The 17,312-nt window shown below is 42.4% G+C and overlaps 1 protein-coding gene across 1 annotated transcript in view; it reads left to right on the top strand.

Moving 5' to 3' along the window:
* LOC117364462 (retinol dehydrogenase 14-like) overlaps nt 1–13,515 on the top strand; it is a 57,704-nt gene extending 44,189 nt beyond the window's left edge. Inside the window, exons 5-6 of the mRNA XM_033953661.1 lie at nt 320–622; nt 12,099–13,515. Of these exons, the coding sequence (XP_033809552.1) occupies nt 320–622; nt 12,099–12,385 (590 nt within the window). The 3' untranslated portion in view covers nt 12,386–13,515. The remainder of the gene's footprint in view (nt 1–319; nt 623–12,098) is intronic.
* Nucleotides 13,516–17,312: the final 3,797 nt, after the last annotated feature.

Here is a 17,312-nt window from a genome sequence, read left to right as displayed (position 1 = left end):
TTGTTACAAGTGGTAGCTAGGCAGAGAAAGAATTGACAATGTTTGTGTATTGTATGTTTTTATTATATATATGTTTTTTGGAAACCGCTTAGATTTAGGCGCTATATAAATTTTTGTAAATAAAATTTCATAAACAGTTAAAAACTTATCTGTTTGAAATCCAGTTTGATTAGTTGATTGGCTAATCTTAGTCTTATTATAAACCGCGTTGAGCGTCAAGATAAATGGGGATGATGGCGGTATATAAAAGGAAAGATTAGATTAGATTTTCTTGTGTATGTTGACATCTGGTAAGTTTACTCTAACCTTCTTTTGGTAGGGGTGCCTGCTGTACTAGATTGGACAGAGGATGGATTCAGTATGTGCTTTGGATGTAACCATCTTGGTCCTTTTCTGCTCACCAACCTCCTGCTGAGTCTTCTGAAAAGTTCTTCCCCCAGCCGTGTGGTCACTATTACATCAGATATCTACAAGTACCAGAAGCTGGACTTCCAGGACCTCAATTATAACCTGGTGCCGCTGTTCACCTACTGTCGCAGCAAGCTGGCCAACCTGTACTTCACCCAGGAGCTTGCTCGGCAGACCCAAGGCAGTGGGGTCACTGCATATGCAGTTCATCCTGGTATGTAGTGTGCGAAAGGAGGAGTAAATGTGAATCACAGTATTATCCAAACAGCTATTTGGGGATAGGTAAGTGCCACAGATAGGTCAGCTTTTCAAGATATCCGCAGTGAATATGCACGAGATAAGATTTGCATATAATGGAAGCAGAGCATGCAAATTATGTCATGCATATTTATTATGGATATCTTGACCTCCCTGAGGTCTTCAAGGACCAAGACATTCGCAGTGAATATGCATGAGATAAGATTTGCATATAATGGAAGCAGTGCATGCAAATTATGTCATGCATATTCATTATGGATATCCTTGCCTACCTGAGGCCCTCATGGATTGGAGTTGCCTATCATTAGAACTATATCTGTTAGCATCATGAAAAGTGTTATCTCTACAAAATGGTTTTCTTTCTCACTGTAAAAAAAAAAAAATAGCCATTGATAGTCTGTGACATAGAAATGTTACTGAGCTCCCAGCATCGGTTGGTTGCCTTTTAGGAATCTTCTATGTTTATCACATGTCTCTTTTTAATTCCATCACTGATTTTGTCTCTTCCACCTTCTCTGAAAGGGCGTTTTAGGCATCAACCACCCTTCTGAAGTAATATTTCCTGACACTGCTCCTGAATTGCCCCCTTGTAGCTTCATATCTAGTCTCTGCTTGTTCAGTTTTCTTTCTTTGGAAAAGGTTTGTTTGTGTATCGATACTTTTCAAGTATTAAAATGGCTGTGCCAGATTTCTGGAGCAGACAAAAAAGAGTGATGGAGTTCAGAAAGGTGTGAGATAAAACACAGAGGATCCTTAAAGGCAAGAGGATGAAAACCAGCCACTAGGTGCTTCAGCTAAAAACTGCTATGAAATGACTTTTTGCACATCTGAGAAGGAATGGTATGTGTTGGGGAAGGAGGGGGGGGGGTAACCTGCACAAAGCAGCACTTAGAGCCATCATCTATTGCATTACTATGAAAATCCACAAGAATGTTATACAGAACTTTAGGTAAGTTTTAGTAAAATTTATGTCAAATCTGCTAGAACAAAATATGGCCTATGAAAATTTAGCAGGGTTGAAATGAGAACATAAGAATAGCCTTACTGGGACAGACCAACGGTCCATCAAGCCCCGTAGCCTGTTCTCACGGTGACCAATCCTGGTCACTAGTACCTGGCCAAAACCCAAGCAGTAGCAATATTCCATGCTACCGATCTAGGGCAAGCAGTGGCTTCCCCCATGTCTTTCTCAATAACAGACTATGGACTTTTCCTCCAGGAATTAAACATTATATTACATTGATGTCTTCTATCCCGCAATACCTTTCAGTTCTAGGCGGTTTACAAGAAATTAACCTGGGCATTCCCAGGGAGATTACAAGGTTGATAGCTATAGTATGTGTTGGGATCTGGGAAGAGTCGATAGAGTTTGGTTAGATCATTTGACAAATTTCTTGAATAGTATAATTTTCAGTTCTTTCCTGAATATTTTGTAGTTGGGTGTCGTGGTCAGCAGATTTGAGAGGTGATGGTCTATTTTTGCTGCTCTAGCAGACTGTCATATATTTTTTTGCTTTGTATGCCTTTGATTGGAGGGTGGGTAAAGTGTGCTTGAGTTCACCTTGGTCTGAATGTGATTTTCATTGTGGAAATGTTGAAAATCTATGTTGGAGTTCTTGAGAACTGTGGTTGCCCATCTTTGCTTTAAAGAAATTTAATTTATTATTATTTTTTGGCCCCACTTTGATTTCATCCATTCATACCTTCAATCCCTAACATCTGTAATCATTCCAGTGAAAGAGGTATATGTAGTCATACAAATTAACTAAAAATAAAACAGTGCTCCTTTGGGCATCTGGGTATTTCTAGGTCAACCTAAAGTTTATTTTATTTTAACGCCAAGAACAAATAAAACCTAGGTTTAATTTTTGAATAGCACTAACTCCCTAGCCTTATGACCTTGTGTGTGTCAGTTTCTATTGTTACAGAAACAAGATACAGTAAAACCTTGATTTGCGAGCATAATTCATTCCAAAAGCATGTTTGTAATCCAAAGCACTTGTTATATCAAAGCTAATTTCCCCCATAAGAAATAATGGAAACTCAGATAATTTGTTCCACAACCCAAAAACTTTAATACAAAATACTATACGTACTTGTATTGCAAGACCTCGCTCATTTAAAACAGTCACTACACTCCTGCAGCATCAGAGAGAGAAGAACCATCGGCTCAGTTGTGATGATGTGACACGTGTATACTGTATGTACTCGTATTGCAAGACCTTGCTCGTTTAGAACAGTCACTACGCTCCCGCAGCGTCCGATAGAGAAGAACCATCAGCTCTGTTGTGATGATGTGACACGTGTATATTGTATGTATTTGTATTGCAAGATCTCGCTCATTTAGAACAGTCACTACGCTCCCGCAGCGTCCGAGAGAGAAGAACCATTGGCTCAGTTGTGATGATGTTACGTGTGTATACTGTACGTACTCGTATTGCAAGACCTCGCTCATTTAGAACAGTTACTACACTCTCGCAGCGTCAGAGAGAGAAGAACCATCAGCTCTGTTGTGATGATGTAACACGTGTATATTGTATGTATTTGTATTGCAAGATCTCGCTCATTTAGAACAGTCACTACACTCTTGCAGTGTCAGAGAAAACTATCTGCTCAGTTGTGATGTGTGTAGACTGTATGTACTCGTACTGCAAGACTTTGCTTGTTTAGAACAGTCACTGCATTCCTGCATGAAAAATCTGTCAGGTCCATCAATAAATCAAGGTTTGACTGCCTGGAACTTGAAGGCCTTTGTGCTTTTTTCGTATTTGCTTGCTGTAAAATATGCAGTTATCAGGCTTATGGAATTGTAATCAGAAAAAAAATTACTGTATTGTTCGCTCCATAAGATGCACTTTTTCCACCCCTGAAAAGCGAATACCTTCCCCCCCCCTCCCCCGGTACCTTTTTAAAGTTGCAGTGGTCCATATTTCGCGCCTAATTCTTTAAGCTTTGGTCTAATATCTAGGAATTTTTTCCTTTTGTCCGCTGTTGCTTTGGCGAAATCCGGAACAATATGTACTCTTACATCTTGACACCTTAGATTAGCATTTTCTTTAGCCAATCGTAAAATTTCTAGGACTTGTTGGTGGGTTATGGGTTTATATATATATAATTGTTGTTTTTCTTTTTTTTTTTTTATTCTTTATTTCTTTTTAATCATTCAACAAGTGTACAAGAAAAATCATACATAGGCTCAAAAACAACACTTGATAAATCTATCAAGACAATAACAATTGTATATATATATATATATATATATATATATATATATATATATATATGTATATATAAACCCATAACCCACCCTCCCTCCCAACACTATTCTTCTTAATTCATTTTACCCTCTCTTCAAGTGTACAAACCCTCCCCCCACCCTTCCTTAAATGATGTATCTTCAAAAGAAAAATGGTGTTTATTCATTACAAAACAATGTTAATGGCTCCCATATTTTAATAAAACTTTTTATAATTTCCATTTTGTACCGCTATTGAACGTTCCATTTTATATAAATGACATAGTGAATTTCACCAAAAATTAAAGTTAAGTCTGCTATGATCTTTCCAATTGTTAGTAATATGTTGAATGGCAACTCCTGTCATAATCAATAAAACTTTGGATCATCTTTTATTTTTTTTGTCCCTATATCTTGGCCTTTTGGAATTCGATCTGGGATCAAATAAATTCTTTATTAGAAAATCCTGTAGCATTAACTTATGATACTGTGATATTTGGCATGTCTATGAGGAAAAAGAGTCAGATATCGGCAAGCAATTGTTTTTCTTGATAGACTTACAAGTGATGTTTTCAAGAATATGTATGATATTAAATTGTACACTTGTTGAATGATTAAAAATGAATAAAGATTTTTTAAAAAAAAAGTTGCAGTGGTCCAGCGCACTCTCCTGCTGGATGGCTGGCTTTGGTAGCAGAGCGGCACGACACAGGAGCATGACCTTTGTGCTTCCTGCCTGGTCCCGCTCTGTGATTGGCTGAGGTCAGTTCTCATCGAGAGGTCGCGCTCCTGTGTTGTGTGCTGCTCTGCAACTAAAGGCATCCATCAGGAGACCACGCTAGACCACCGCCAGTTTAAAAAGGTACGGGGGGTGGCTGCTGCGGGCTTCGGACTACTTTGGGCTTCCCAGCACCAGACGCACCTCCCTGTAGAGGAGGAAAAACCAAGAAAAAAAATTCTGAACCAAATTGTTTTTCTTTGGTTTTTCCTCCTCTACAGGAGTGGTGCATCTTATGATCGGGTGCATCTTATAGAACGAGAAATACAGTACTTATAAAATTATCAAATTATTTATAGACCCATTGGCCTATTGCAATTTTAAAAAAAAATTTAAATAACCAGGTTTTTTAAAGTTTGTCTAAAGTCCCTGGGTGAAGACAAACACCTTCCATCACCCAGTAATGAATTCCACAGATCTGACCTCCAGGTCACTCGTAATCTAACCTGTTTTATTGTTGAAACCTGTCACCTAACTTCTCTTCCCATAGGAAGACAAAGCGAGACAAATATTCTGAGGCTGGGCCTTGAAGAATTTTAAACACAAACTGCAATGAATTAAAAACAACTCTAGCTTTAAATGTTAGTTAGTGTAAGTGAGTGTAATTGTGTGAAGTAGGAAGGTGGTTTGTTCACATCACCCTCCCCCAAAATACTACCATATATAAGACGAGATTTGGGGGCCCAAAAATGGGGGTCTCATCTTATATTCAAGTCAGCGCCCACCTGCCCCCCACTCAGACTTGTTGCAGGCCTCAGCTGGCCTGCCTTATGACCTGGTGGACTGAGACAGGAGGGATCCCTCTCATCTCCTGTACCAGCGGACTCTGACAATTTTTTTACCTCCCTCCTTCCCACCCCCACGTACCTTTTTGAATCCCTGGTGGTGCAGCGGTGTATTGGGCAGGAGCGAGCTTTCTGTGCTCCTGCCCCGCACTGAGCCCCTCCCTGAATGGCTGCCTTGAATTCTCACGCAAAAAGCTTGCTCATGCCCGGTACACCGCTGGGCCGCAAGAACTCGAGGCAGCCATTCTGGGAGGGACTCAGCACGGGGCAGGAGCATGGAAAGCTCCTGCCTGGTACACCGTTGGACCAACAGGGATTCAAAAAGGTATGTGGGAGGGAGGTAAAACAAATTGTCAGAGTCAGTTGGGACAGGAGTCGGGAGGGGTCCCTCCTGTCCCGGCCTACCACTGGACTACCAGGTCAAACGGCAGGCTCAGCGGAGGCCTGCAGGACATCAAGAGGGGGGGCTAGGGTGCAGGGCAGGGAGGTGAGATTGTGCAGAACCTGGCAGGGAGGGAGAGGGGACAGGGTGGAAAGTCTGCCAGGGCAGAGGGGAGACATGGTGTAGAGCCTGGTAGGGGAGGAAGTGAGTGGGGAACAGGGCATATGAATATTAAACACACACCCTCTCCGTCTTATATTTGGGTCAACCTTTTTTCCTCCTTTTTTGGGGGAAAGGGGTATGTCGTCTTATACTCAGATGGACTTATATTTGAGTATATACAGTAATTTGGCTGTTCCATGTTGGAAGACATGAAGTCTATTAAAACTACAGTGGCTTCTTTTTCACAATAAAATCAGTTTGTAGATTTTTTTTCCCTCTTGTATTTCCCAGGCACATATTTTGCTCTGTAAACTAAGTGTGAGATAATGTTTTTAACGTGGCTATGTTCCAGGGGTACTCTTTGAACAATGAAACCTAGCCAGAAAATATCTGTTATCTTTGTCCCACTTCTGTCCAGTTCAAGGTAGTTTTGGAATTAATCTGATCAAAGGTTAAACCTAGAACAGAAGAGTGAACATTCTGCATTCTGTGATATTTTTAAAGAAGACATGACCTCTAAATGACTGCATTAAAAACATAGATATATATTTTTTGAGCTTGCCCAATTAGGTTTTTTTCTTAGAGAGTAAAGGGATACCATTGCAGCCAGAATGAATCAACTGTTTAGTGCGGAATTTAGTTTAAATAGTAGGTTAAATATCTAACTACTGCTCTTTTCTTTACATTTTTATAATTGTATCCCTTCTCCCCAGGGGGTTTTCTTGTATGTCTTGCCTACCTCCCCATTTGAGGACTATAATAATGAGTATATTGCTTTGTACACTGTCTTTAGTCTGTATTGACTTAAATATATGTATTTCAGTATTTCTCTGTACCATTTTTATTGGTTGTATAGAAATTATAAATAAATAATAAAAAAAACAAAAAACATAGAAACATAGAAACATGATTAAATAGATTCAATTTGAATTAGAAGGGGTTTATATCAAATGAAATCAGAATCCCAGTGCCACTGAAATTAATATTATATTGATAGACTGATATCACAACTACTTCTTTCCAATTATGTATAAAAATTCCATTAATTTTTCAAGATTTTTTCAGCAGCAGACTGGTCAGGGGCAGTGGCATCCTATGTATTACACTCATATTACTTCATCTTATCGACAGTTGCATTGGTTGCTTTTTGAGGCTAGAATATTGTTTAAGTTTGGTTGTAACCTGTTTTAAAGTACTGTTTGGTATGGCTCCTATTTACTTCTCTTTATGCTTTGAACGATACAAACCTAACAGAATTACTCGAGAGCAATATTTATTTGTTTTCCCGATTAGCAAGTCTTGTCGTTACAAGAGATTTTTTGATAAATTGCTCGGTTTTCAGGCAGGTAAGATGGATCTATGGCTAAGTACCATTATTTCTCAGGCCCACTCATATATGTCCTTTAGGAAACTACTAAAAACTGTTTTATTTGACAAATTTGTAAACTGATGTTCCAGAATATCAACTGGTAAATTGCATATTGATCTTATAGCTAGTACTTTTTTGTGGAATTTTTATTGTATTTTAGTAAACTGTATTTTATTCATTGATTGTATAATTTTAGCACTGTATGTGAACCGCCTAGAACTATGTGGTAGGGCAGTATATAAAAATAAAATTATTATTATTATTATTCATTAGAAGGCCAGCTTCCACCTAAAATCTTTGTTTTTTTATAAACAAAATTTTTCATTCACTCTTTTCAACTTAATAAACAACATCAGCTTCAATTTTCTGCAGTTGAATCGATTTAACATCTCTTTAAGGCCCCCTTTTACAAAGCCAAGTGACCAAGTGCCGCACGGCATATGCTCTGACGCCCATTCAATTCTTATAGGTGTCGGAGCATTTACCATGCCAGGGCTGAGGAGGACACTTTGCCAACATACAATAGCTATGCTACACTCGCCTGCTCAGAAGATCTTTTGTGAACTGCTCTTGAAGGAGACCGCTTATCCTGGTGCAAGTAACCACCACATAGCTATGTTGGCAAAGAGTTCCGAGAACAAGAAAGATATAAGCTAGAAGGATGCTAGGTTGCTTAGGAGAGGTATGGCCAGTAGGAAAAAAGAGGTATTGATGCCCTTGTATAAGACTCTGGTGAGACCTCATTGAGAATATTATGTACAATTCTGGAGGCCGCACCTTCAAAAAGATATAAAAAGGATGGAGTCAGTCCAGAGGAAGGCTACTAAAGTGGTGTGTAGTCTTTGTGATAAGGCGTATGGGGGGGGGACAAAGATCTCAATCTGTATACTTTTGAGGAAAGGCGGGAGAGGGGAGATATGATAGAGATGTTTAAATTCCGATGTAATGTAATGCATGAGTCGAGTCTCTTTAATTTAAGAACATAAGAAGTTGCCTCCGCTGAGTCAGACCAGAGGTCCATCGCGCCCAGCGGTCCACTCACGCGGTGGCCCATCAGGTCCATGACCTGTAAGTGATCCTTTGTCTAAAACCTTTCAATACCCTTTCATCATCCTATCTCTGTCTCTATCTATATCCCTCAATCCGCTTATCCTTCAGGAACTTGTCCAATCCCTCTTTGAATCCTCTTAATATATTCTGTCCTATTACATCCTCCGGAAGCGCATTTCAGGTGTCCACCGCCCTCTAAGTGAAGAAAGATTTCCTAGCATTGGTTCTAAACCTGTCCCCTTTCAATTTTTCCGAGTGCCCCCTTGTTCTGGTAGCTCCCAATAGGCTGAAGAATCTGTCCCTTTCCACCTTCTCTATGCCCTTCATGATCTTGTAAGTCTCTATCATGTCTCCTCTGAGTCTCCGCTTTTCCAGGGTGAAGAGCTCCAGCCTTTCTAGCCTCTCAGCGTATGAAAGGTTTTCCATACCTTTTATCATTCTTGTCGCTCTTTTCTGAACCCTCTCAAGTATCTCCATGTCCTTCTTTAGGTACGGCGACCAATATTGGACACAGTATTCCAGATGCGGTTGCACCATCGCGTGATACAGCGGCATGATGACTTCTTTCGTTCTGGTTGTAATACCCTTCTTAATAATACCCAACATTCTGTTTGCCTTCTTTGAGGCTGCTGCGCATTGACTTCATTGTTGTGTCCACCAGCACACCCAAGTCTTTTTCAAGGTTACTTCCCCCTAGTACTAATCCTCCCATTTGGTAACTGAACATTGGATTCTTCTTTCCTATATGCATGACCTTGCATTTCCCCACATTGAAGCTCATCTGCCATTTATTCGCCCACTCTTCCAGTTTGTTCAGGTCCCTTTGTAGGTCCTCACATTCTTCCACGGTTCTAACCCTGCTACAGAGTTTAGTGTCATCCGCAAATTTTATAACTTGAAAGGAAACTGCAATGAAAGGGCATAGGAGGAAGTTAAGAGGTGACGGGCTCCGGAGTAAACTGAGGAAATACTGTTTCACAGGAAGGGTGGTAGATGCGTGGAAAAAGTCTCCTGGAAGAGGTGGTGGAAACAGAGACTGTGTCTGAATTCAGGAAAGCCTGGGGTAGGCACGTGGGATCTCTCGGAGAGAGAAAGGGATAATGGTTACTGCAGATGGAAAGTCTAGATGGGCCATTTGGCCTTTAACTGCCATCATGTTTCTATGTTTCTATAACCATAAAGTTATGTGACATCTCAATGCAGGTGCAAAGAGCCTTAGCCAATAGGGAGAGGAAATGCAAATGTTAAGAGCCTTAGCCAATAGGGAGAGGAAATGCAAATAAGCACATAAGCATTGCCTCTGCCGAGTCAGACCATAGGTCCATCATGCCCAGCAGTCCGCTCCCGCGGCGGCCCCCCAGGTCAATGACCTGTAGTGATCTATTACTCGAGCATTTTGTCTTGTATAGTAACCCTCTAATTGTACCCCTGGATTCCCTTACCCTTTAGGAACTCGTCCAATCCCTTTTTGAAACCCAAAACTGTACTCTGCTCAACTACCCCCCTCTGTGACATCTCAATGCAGGTGCAAAGAGCCTTAGCCTATAGGAAGAGGAGATGCAAATGTTAAGAACCTTAGCCAATAGGGAGAGGAGGAGATAGTGGATGCTGTGGATGGGCCATTTGGCCTTTATCTGCCATCATGTTTCTATAAGTTTTACTCTGTTTTCATACTTTAAAAGATTTAAATCATGTAAACTGCAGAGAATTGAAGTTGATGCAGTTTTCCTGATCCATAGTTACCAGCTTTGAGCTAAAGTTATAGAAATGAGTGTTATAAAGTGGCTCTTGAATCCAGCTGTACCTCCGGGACAGTACTGGTATCTAGGATATCCATGCTGTGCCCAAGAGGTTTGCTTTCCAAGGGGTCATTTATTTATTTTTTATTTATTCAAGTTTCTTTACCGTTTTCCCAGAGGTGCTCAGAACAGTTTACATGCATTTATTCAGATACTCAAGCAGTTTTCCCTGTCTGTTCCGGTGGGCTCACAATCTGTCTAATGTACCTGGGGCAATGGGGGGATTAAGTGACTTGCCCAGGGTCACAAGGAACAGCATGGGTTTGAACCCATAATCTCAGGGTGCTGAGGCTGTAGCTCTAACCTCTAGGCCACTTCTTCTATTGAATTTCTAGTATCGCCGTGGACTTTGGGAAATTGCCGGCAATCTCCTGCGGTCTGAATATTGAGGGGGGGGAGGCAGTGTTTTCCTACATTGAACCTTTCTTGTGGAATTTCATTGCCTGAGGAGATCCATGGTGCTGCTTAGCTGGTTTTGCATTAATTTGTGAAAACATGGCTTTTTCAGCAATGTTTTATTTTATCTGAAATTTCTTGACGATATGATTTTTTTTTTTTTTATGTACTCTTTTCTGTCTGGATTTTGTAAATTGTTGAAAATATGTTTTGGTACTGTTTTGTTTAACTTATGATATTAAGATGATTTTTTTTTCTCCAGAGATTTTATTCTTGATGGAAGTGCTAATGTTTTGTTTTAATGTTATTTTGGCCCTCTTTTACTATTACGCAGTAGAGAGCCCAGGGCACTAAATGTTCCAACACTCATAGAAATTCTATGAGCGTTAGAGCACTTAGCGCTCCGGGTCGTGGTAGAAACCTCTACCGCGGCTTAATAAAAGGGGAGAGGTTATGTTTTACTACTGTGTTTCCCCAAAAATAAGACACTGTCTTATATTAATTTTGGGCCCCAAAAAAGGCACTAGGTCTTATTTTCGGGTTAGGTCTTACTTTTTTTCATGTACAATGATCATCTTTGCCTTCCTCTCCTCCACCCCAATTCTTACACTTTCTTTTCTTTCCCCCACATGTGCAGCATCTTTCTTCCCCTCTCACCCATCCCCTTGTGCAGTATCTTTCTATCCCTCCCTCCCTCCCATCCCCCTGTTCAGTAGAACCTTTGCAGCTTCTTTCCCTCCCTCCCCTTATGCAGCAGAACCCTTGAAGCTTCTATCCCTCCCATCTCCCCGTGCAGCATCTTTCTATCCCTCCCATCTGCTGCCACACCTCTTCCCCCCCACCCCCGCTGACCCTTTCATCTCTCCCTCCCATCCGAACCCCGACCGCGAGACCGAAATACCTGGTAACAAATGGCAGCATTGCACAGGCTACATCACAGCCTTCTCACGCCTGGGCGTTCCTCTGCCGCGTTGCTTATGACATCATCAGTGATGCGGCAGAGGAACGCCCAAGTGTGAGAAGGCCACGATGCAGCCTATGATTTGTTCCCAGCTTTTTCGGTCTCGCAGTCGGGGTTCGGATGGAATGGAGAGATGAAAGGGTCAGTAGGGGGCAGGGGAAGCTGTTGGTAACTAGGGCTTATTTTCCGGGAAACACGGTATATCAATGTTGTTTTTGATTGTGAACTGCTTCTACGCTGCAGTAAAAGGCAGTATATAAAATTAAAAAATCAAACATACATTTTCTTTCTGGTTAAGGGTCTCTTTTTACTAAGCCGCAGTGGCAATGCTATTCAGTTCCTGTGGGCTTCAGTGCATTTACTGCATCAGCATCGCTACTGTGGTTTTGTAAAAGATCCTCTAAATTTGGACACGAGGAGAGCTTCCCAGCTATTTCAAGTGTTGGTGCAGGGCTTCCTGGTTTGATTTGCTTATAGAGCATTCTAACGCTCTTACCTATTCTCTTCAACCGTAGGATATGTTGCCGGGGACTGGATGGCCCAATTTTCGCTGCTCTTCCAGGTTGTCGCTTATGTCTTTGTGTCCATGTTTTTCATCTCCTGCGAAGCAGGCGCTCAGACTGTAATCTACTGTGCCGTATCTGACGAAGTGCTGCAACACAACGGCGGCTACTTCACTGACTGTCGGCCCCGCAGACTCTGTTCTTATGCTCAGGATGCTGGCGTGGCGAAAAAACTGTGGGAGGCAAGTGAGGGTATGGTGGGACTGACATCGTCCCATAGAGGGCCTGCTATGTCATGACCAACATGTTTCACCCGCTGATCCTCTTGACAGGAGACTATGATTTCAACCTTGAACTGGGAGCTTCAAGTTTAGTCTTGGCACAAACTGGTTCCCTCATCGTGAAAATGAATTGTCATTTTGTCACTGTCTTTTTTTTTTTTTTTTCCAGGTCTTATGTTTACATATTGACTTAATTTCTTGGGACTTTGGCCAATATCAATGACAAACTCAAACAGATTCATTTATGGTTGGACAACAATAGACTCTCCCTAAACATTAATAAAACCAACACGTTACTCTTCCCTTGGAAAGAAAATCATAAAATATCTGTTCCTATTAAAATCCAAGGAGTAACGCTCAAACAAATTAACAAAATTCGGATCTTAGGCGTCATCCTTGATGAAAACTTAACATATCATGACCACATCAGTTATGTGGTCAAAGCCTCTTTTTACAGACTGCGTCAAATCCGTTCTATTTCAAAATTTCTCTGTGCAAAATCTTTAAATATATTAATTCATTCATTAATTATTGCAAAAATCGATTATTGTAATGCTTTATTCAAAGGAATGGACCAAAAAGAAGTCAGAAGATTACAGATCATACAAAATACTTCAATTAAATTAATTACTGGGGCCAAAAAATTTGACCAATTTATTACAAAAAGCACATTGGCTCCCAGTGGGACATCGAATTTTATATAAGTTATCGTTACTCACCTTTAAATCTTTATCATCCAAAACTCCATCATTCATTTATAAAGTTCTAATTCCATACACTTCTCAAAAAACCTTACGATCTAATCAGCAACTTTTATTAGTTGTTCCCTCTCTCAAAATCATAAATACCAGAAGACAGTATATTTTCTCAGTCACAGCACCACAAACATGGAATTCTCTCCCACTTTATTTAAGGGAGGAGAAAAACCTCGACAAATTTAAAAGCCAACTTAAGAGTTTTCTTTTTATAGACGCTTTTAATCCTTAATTGAATTGCTAATTACTCTGTACAACTCCCTTTTACTTCAGTCAGCTATATATTTATTTTGTTTTCCCATCCATTCTGTGTATTTACCCTTATTTATCCCTCCTTTCCTATTATAAATTGTATTTCTTCCCCTTCTTTCCCAATGTTTCCTGTCCAAATTTGTCTAGTTTGTTTTAAATTGATTTTAATATTTTATTATATTCTTGTTAATCTTTTATTATGTATTTTCTGTAAATGTAAATCGCTTAGTAGTTACGATAGGCGATTAATCAAATATTGAATAAACCTTGAAACCTTGATAAAAACAATAAAGAACAGTGTGCTGCTCGAAGCCATCTGCTGAACTTATAATGTGACTTGGGTCCGATGCTGTATACCTGACAGCTAGCTTGTTATCCTTTGTGCGGGGAGGGGGATAAAATGGAAACTGCTTTGTGCTTTATCTGATCTGGATTTTTATATGACATATTGCACACTAGATTTGTTAGTTTGTTCGCCTTTCTCTGCTCAATAAAGATATATTTAAAAAAAAAAACACAAACCCCCCAATAAAGAACAGTGAAGACCAAAGCACATATTTTATAACCAGAGCTGTCATAAGAGCTAAGCAAGAATGATAGTCAAGTTTCAAGTTTATTAATACATTTGATGAATCGCCTATTAAAATTGCTAGGCGATGTACAAAATCCAAGTAAAGAATAATAAGGAGAAACTAACATTTTAACAATATAATTACATGAATTACAGACAAGAGTCGGGAGGGAAAAATTAAAAGTTACAATCTTGAATATGTGGTAGAAAATAAGGAAAAAACATAGTCCTATGTTGCAAGAGGGGAGGAGGGTGAAAACGGGGCATGTAAATGCAGACTTACACTATAACCCTTTCTGAGCTTGTTGGGGAGAACGGGATAGAAAATGAATTAAATAAATATATAGAGTTATCCCCATTGTATGCACTGTTATCGGTGCACGACAGCCTATTCCTAATTTACACATCTGTGAGTGCCATCCATGCAGTGCCTAAGTTCCACCTCTGTGTGCGTCTAGCTTTAAAATCACAGGGTGGTAGATGCCTGGAATGCCCTCCCACAGGAGGTGGCGGAAATAAAAACGGTAACGGAAGTTTTAAAATGGGTGGGATAAATGCATAGCGATTCTGTTTGGAAAGAGAATGGAACCAAAAGATTTAGTGGCGATTAGATGGCAACTCTAGCAGTGGGGAAGCTACACCAGTGCCAGGCAGACTTCTGCAGTCTTTGCCTAGATGTAACATAGTAAATGACGGCAGATAAAGACTTGAACGGTCCATCTAGTCTGTCCATTAGTTATTCTCATAAAAAATACATGATTAATTTAACTTGTCTCTTCTTTGATATGTCTGGGTCATAGACTGTAAAGTCCACCTGTTCTAGGTCCAAATGCTGAAGTTGCCTTCTAATCAAGCCATTGTGACATCACTGCTGAGGTTGATTCTTAGGCATTGGTGGAATGAGGCATTATCCCAGGACAAGCAGGCAGCATATTCTCTACATGTGGGTGACGTCACCGACGGAGCCCCCTAGCGGACGTTTTCGCAAGCAGACTTGCTTGAAGACCTTCAAGCTTGCGATTGGCACACGCATGCGCGCGTGCGTGCCCCTCCCGCCCGGTCTAGGGCATGCGTGGCCTCAGTTCAATGTTTTCCGCGGAGCCAGAAGCACTGCTCCCTTGCTATGTGCAATCTCGTTGTCCCTCTTGTACCGCGGCTTTCTTTTTTATTTTCATTGAAGTCGCTGTGCTCGCGTCTTTGTTATTTTCGTTCGTGTATTTTCGACCGGACCTCCAGTCTTGCTCTGGCCGCTTGGCCTCGCGGGGCCGCAGCCGTATTTTTGCTTATGTCCCGGCCTTGCTCCGGGTTCAAAAACTGTAAGTGCAACCGGGTTATCTCTATTACCGATCCCCATCGTTGGTGTGTAGAGTGCCTGGGTGCGGAGCACCGCACTGAGTTGTGTCCGTGTTGTGCAACTTTGCAACTGCGTGCTCTTCGTGTGAGAGTGGCCAAGATTCTTCAACTGTTTGGCCTTATGGATCCGGTGGGACAGGCCCCGACATCGGCCTCGGCCCCGGTTTCGGGGGCCTCGGCCACAAAGTCCCCCTCGACCTCGAAGACCCCGGCCTCAGTTCCTCCTACTACCCCGGCCTCGGGTAAGTTTCCTCTTACCTCCTCAGGTGTACCAGCAAAGAAGCCTATCTTGGAGTCTCATGCGAGTGCCGCTTCGTCGGCCTCTTCGAAACATCATTCTAAGCGTGCCTCCTCACGTAGGGAATACTCTTCCTAGAGGTCACCCCCGAAGGAGCGCACTGCTGCACCCCAGAACCAACCTCCCTTGGTCTTGGTGCCGATGTTCGAGGACATGCTTAAGGCAATCTTTACCTCGCAGCTTTCCTCGGTGGTGAGCCATCTGGTCCCGGCCTCGACGTCTTTGACCTCAGTCTCAACCCACCCTTCTGACCTGCCTGAGCGTACTTCGCTTGAGCCTCGGGGTCGCGCACGTAAGACTCGCAGGGTTCCCTCGAGCGATTCTTTGTCCCCAGATTCGGGGCCTTTGACTTTCCAGGGTCCTGTTTTTCCCCGGCTACTTTATCGAGGTTCGCTCCTCCTAAAAGGTTGCGGTCTTCCCCGCCTCTTCGAGGCAGGTCTCCGACCGAAACACCCTCCAAGCACACCCTTGTCCTCGAACTGGACTCTACCATGCATTCTCCCTCAAGGCACCGGGCTGCCTCCCGAGGATCTTCTTCGAAGCCAGCGGAAGAATTTTCCTTTGCCTCGTCTTCTCCAGGGCTCCGCATGAGGGTCCCTCGGACTCCGGGATCCTCTCCGACCCATCTTGTGCGGGGTCATTCCTCGACGCCTCCAAGTCGCTTTAGCCGAGCCTCCTCTATTTCCCATTCTCGGGACTCCGAAGCTCCGGCATGCTACTTCAGGGAGATTTCTCCCTCTTTCTCTGCTGCCCCGAGATCTCGTTCGGGATCCCCTCCTGAAGATGAGTCTTCTTCTTGAAACTCTTCCTTCACTCGTTTAATTGCTAATATGGACATGGGGGTTTCTCATCCTCCCCGTGATGCCCTCCACTTGCCTTTGCACCAGGTTCTCCGGCAAACTTTCCTGCGGAACCTAGAGACCCCTTATGCGGTCCCGGCTATTCCCTCCAAGTTGGAGTCCCGCTACCGGACAATTCCACTTAAGGGATTCGAGAGTTCTCAGCTTTCTCACCAATCCCTGGTGGTTGAGTCTTCCTTGAAGAAGTTCAACCCCTCGAAGGTGTACACTGCCGTCCTGCCGGGGCGGGAGGGCCGTACGATGGACAAGTTTGGTCGCCGTCTTTATCAAAATTTGATGATGGCGAACTGTGTCCTCAACTATAACTTTATCTTTACGTCCTATCTCCAGTTCTGTGTGGAAGCCTTCCACTCGTTCCGGACGGACGTGCCGGATTCTCTTCATCAGGAGTTTCGTCTCCTCGAGGAGACTCTCTCCCATCTCCGGCTCTATTTGTTCCAGGCAGCCTATAATGCTTTTGAGTTGTCCTCAAGAGTCACGGCTTTTGCGATCGCCATGCGTCGCCTCGCTTGGCTCAGGATTTTTGATATGGATCCGAATCTCCAGGATCGTCTAGACAATTTCCCTTGCGTGGGTAATGAACAATTTGATGATTCCATCGAAGCAGCCACTAAGCGCCTTTCGGAGCATGAGCGGTCTTTCTCCTCTCTAGTGCGCCTAAAGCCGAAGACCCCTCCGGCCCGGCAGTACAAGATCCCTCTCCGGAGGTATCCACAGAAAACTACTCCTGCGTTCTCTCGGCCTCCTTAGAAGCGGCCGCAGCAACAGGCTAAGGTCCAGCCGCCGGCTCCGGCAAAGCCTGGGCCGTCTTTTTGACAATTCCGGTTTGAGCCTTCGGGCTCCCTTCATGCTGGAG

This window comes from Geotrypetes seraphini, chromosome 8, assembly GCF_902459505.1.
Source record: "Geotrypetes seraphini chromosome 8, aGeoSer1.1, whole genome shotgun sequence".
Lineage (NCBI taxonomy): Eukaryota > Metazoa > Chordata > Amphibia > Gymnophiona > Dermophiidae > Geotrypetes > Geotrypetes seraphini.
The sequence above is the reverse complement of the archived record's forward strand: the minus strand, read 5'-3'. Positions and strand labels throughout refer to the sequence as shown.